A 4,168-nucleotide genomic window follows, 5' to 3' on the forward strand; every position below is an offset into this window, starting at 1 on the left:
AAGTGCTGCCAGATTCCTATTTTGAGAACTTGGGTATCATTTAAGAACCATGCTGTTTTTCCACAGTGAGCATAAGTCTACTCCTTGAGATTTATTCTCCCATTTCACAAGGGAGAGCCGTATGGCCTACCACACTCTGCCTCCTAAGGAGGACATTTCACAGATACGCTGCAAACATGGTTGGATGAGCACTTTTTCAAGTTGCGTGGACCGATTCTCAACAGTTACTTGTTGAGCAGGGCCAGATGGTTGAAGGCATTTAAGCATTGCAAGGCCTAAAGAAGTAAGGAGCTAATATGACATTACTCAATCAGAGAGCCATCTCTTCTTCACAGCACTCCCCCCCATCCCCAGAAACAAAGCATAGATCTTATGTGACCTTGGATGTGGAATGCTACACAGGGAGCCCCAGCCTGGCACCAAGCATTTTAACCACTGAAATAACTTGCTGAAGGTGCATCATTGCAGCTTCCACACCAAACCAGAGCTCCTGCCTTTTCTGTTCCCCTGGGGGGTTTGCTGCAGCTAGGAGGGCGTGCAGAAGGGACAGGTAAGACACACCACTGAGAGACTCAGCTGAATCTTACTCTGCGGTGTGGGTGTAGCCTCAGGATCACAAAAGTGGAACTCCAACTTCTTCAAAAGCCTTGCAACACTAAGCAGAAAGGGTATTTACAGCCTTAAAAATCCCTGGTCTTCATTGCCTGAAACCCTGCAGCAAGATTGCTTGCCATCTGCCTAATTAAATTGGCCATTTGTCCCTGTTAGAGGCAGCTGTGCTTCTTAAAGCAATTAAGGTGGCACAGGAGGGAAGTGACATTTTTGGTTTGGGAAGAGAGTGTTTGCAGCACTGACAGCATTGAAACATTCATCACTATTGAAGAGGTGTCATTACATACAAGTATGTAATGAAAAAAGGCATTCACCAAACACGAGCCCTTTCAGAAGTTCAAATTCAAGAAATGTGTTTTCTTAAAGATATCCTTCCTTCCTATTGAGGAGATTTGCACCAAATAAAATAACTGTGTCTCTGACAATGCAAAACGTACATAGTCACTGGCCACAGTCTTAGAGCGTACACATTTGCCTTTTGATATAGGACATCTGTGAGCTAGCAACAGTAATAAATCCGAAGGTTAGCACAGATAATTTTCCAAGTTTTAGGTCAAATGCTATCAAATTTAACTTATCAGCTCATTAAGATAAAACAAGCCCTTTTGTCATTAGCATTCTGATTAGTTGCCTGGTTCTAGAACATGGGACACAATAAATAGGTTCCTTTTCTGCCTGTAGTATAGGTGAATGCTTAGTGCCCACTGGTTATCCTTATAAATCATACACCGGGAAATCACTGCTTGAGCCCTTGCTAGAAGAGAGGAATGTGATGATTTCAGTGTGTTTTGAAGAGACATTCCTAAAATAGCTAACTGTTCTGTAATTTTATCACAGTATAAGGCCTGAGCTTAGTGGTTAGGTTCCCTGATCTGCAACTATACTGTTTTTGATCTTGTCAGTCTTCAAGCTACGCAGTGACGGTCTTTTGAGCTGACTACTTTGAGAACAGCAGTATTTGTTTCATGGATGGCAGCCTTCCCTATGAGCAAACAAGAAAAATGGGCTGCAGCCTTGCAGAGATCTTTGCCGCAGGAAACTCTGCGCTTTTGTTGGGTGCAGAGTGCAGCATCCACAGGCACAGCCCTTTGTAGGTATAAGACGTGGGGAAGAAAGAGTTGTGCCATATGGGGAGAGGTAAAATAGTCACCACTGTAGAAAGGAAGACTTGGGTGTGCTCCGGAATGGCTGGAAGAGCTCCAACAGATAAACTTTAGTGAAGCTGTATGTCACGTCTCAGGTCTTGTGCTGGGGTAGCTGTAAGACACAAAAGAGTTACCTTCTTTTAATACATTTCACCAAATGTGTTCTTATTTTAGAGTCTACATATCGTCACCAAGCTACCATTGATGATGAAGTGGTTTCCATGGAGATACTAGATACAGCTGGTCAGGTGCGTGGGTACATGTACTATTATCCAATACCTTGGCTCAGATAGACAGCAGGGAAGGGGAGTGCAGTGGTGACAGCAGTGTGGTGGGTGGCAGGTGTGCTCTGCTTGTGGGGACAGAGATTTGCTTCTGAGCAGAGATCCCCCTCCACCACCATCAGTTTGCTGCTGGCCCCAGCATGCTAAATCCAGACCCTTCTGCAAGGGACCCTGCTTAGAGTTTTCAAACACTGGAAGAACAAACAAACTCAGGGTTTACTCTGGGATTAAAATGATTTTGTTCTCATTCCTTGGCTCAGGGCCAACCCAACAACATGTTATTATTATGTATGAAGTCACAGTCTATTTCTACAGTCAAGTGATGAGGCCTGACAGCCTCAGTCAATGATTCCCATCAAAGCAAAGAGCAGTTTTACCATAGCCAGGTTCCTCTTCCTTTCAAAGCATGGCAGATGCTCACGCTGCAGTCCTGTGCAGTTCATGTGCTGGATATCATCCACCAGAGACCCTGTTCCAATTGCCTGCTACCAGCCTGCCCACAGGCAGCCCATGACACCCTGGTAGATCTCCTATGCTACGTGATAAAAAAGATGTGCATAAAGTAAAGCAGATGTACATAGCTTTGCAGGCTTTGGAGGATCAACATCTATCTGAAGGCCTGGTGTCTTCTTCATAAATCAAATTCCTAAGGCTGGTGTCTGTCTTTTCAAAACAGGAGGATGCTATTCAGAAAGAAGGACATGTGCGATGGGGTGAAGGCTTCGTGCTGGTTTACGACATCACAGACAGAGGCAGCTTTGAGGAAGTGCTGCCACTTAAGAACTTGTTGGATGAAGTTAAAAAACCCAAAAATGTCACCCTGATTCTGGTGGGGAACAAAGCAGACTTGGATCACTCCAGGCAGGTCAGCACAGAGGAAGGTGAAAAGCTGGCCACAGAACTAGCATGTGCTTTTTATGAGTGCTCTGCTTGCACAGGAGAGGGCAACATTATGGAGGCCTTCTATGAGCTCTGTCGTGAGGTACGGCGTCGAAAGATGGTGCAGGGCAAGACTCGGAGACGAAGCTCCACCACCCACGTCAAGCAGGCAATTAATAAGATGCTTACCAAAATCAGCAGCTAAAAAGAGCTGTACTAAGCCAGAGAAGCATTTTAGAGCATATTAGCTTGAAGTAGGGATGAGGCAGGCAGAGCACATTTAATTAAAAATGGTCAAAGCTTTGCAATTAAAAAAATAGAAAAGACAAACCACACCACTTTTTTGAGTAACACAGGGTCAGACTTTTTTCCTGTTTCAAGATGTATTTAGCCACACTGCTTCTGGCTAATGTGGGGAAAAAAAAAAGGAAAAAAAGCAAACTCCAAAGGACTAGATGATTGTGGGGATTGGCACTGACAGAGTGTCTTCTGCTTCTACAAGGCTGGCTCCAATCCCCTGCAAGTCAGTAGTGCCTAAACATCATTTCCAGCCAGCCAGCTGCTCAGTAGCCATTGGAGAGTAAGATTCAGTCCTCAGACCATCAACAACCATCACAACTGGTGTTCTCAAGGACTGAATATACATAGAGGCTGCTGTGTTTTACCGGAAAGTGCATCTGACACCTTTCACCAGCTCCAAATTGGCGCATTGTGTGCTTTTACTACAAACTGTCTTTCCTTGTTGTTATTTTTGCCAAATCTATTGAGTGCTGATGTTCTTAGCGAGGTATGCAAAAAATATGGGAAGGGTCTTTTTCATGGAGCGTTTAGCCAGCAAGACACATATTTCAACAGAGCTGAAATTCAGCTGCTTTTCCAGATCCTCTGAAAATGCAGAGTTCATCAAGAAATGATCAGCTAGTCCAGTGGCACTTCAGCATTTCCCCCTCGAAGTGCAGTCCTGTGCTTGAGGAAACGGGAGTGTATGTGTTGGGAAATGAAACTGAAAAAATAACCATATTACTATTGATTTAGTTATGGGTAGTTTTTAGCTTTTGTTTACATTTTTGTTTTGGTCTTATTTGAATTCAAGTAGTTCCTCTTACTCAATTTTATACTGAAGAAGAACTAAATCCATGCAAAGGCAAGCATTTAAAGTCTAAGCCCAAATGTAAATCAGATGTGAATGGCCTTTACCATATCAAAAGGCCATAATTTCCAGCTGTTTAAACTTCCAGATTTGCTTGA

At 43.7% G+C, this 4,168-nt stretch overlaps 1 protein-coding gene across 1 annotated transcript; it reads left to right on the plus strand.

The window, feature by feature from the left end:
- Window positions 1-1,931: 1,931 nt before the first annotated feature.
- On the plus strand, window positions 1,932-3,337 carry RERG (RAS-like, estrogen-regulated, growth inhibitor; the record flags this gene model as incomplete). The annotated part of the gene is made up of 3 exons (XM_010288863.1): window positions 1,932-2,005; window positions 2,718-3,149; window positions 3,190-3,337. Coding segments are annotated over 2 exons (482 nt in total), but the record flags the coding sequence as incomplete, so codon positions are not given.
- Between the last annotated feature and the right edge of the window lie 831 nt (window positions 3,338-4,168).

This window comes from Phaethon lepturus, unplaced genomic scaffold, assembly GCF_000687285.1.
Source record: "Phaethon lepturus isolate BGI_N335 unplaced genomic scaffold, ASM68728v1 scaffold53006, whole genome shotgun sequence".
In the NCBI taxonomy this organism is placed as follows: Eukaryota; Metazoa; Chordata; class Aves; order Phaethontiformes; family Phaethontidae; genus Phaethon; species Phaethon lepturus.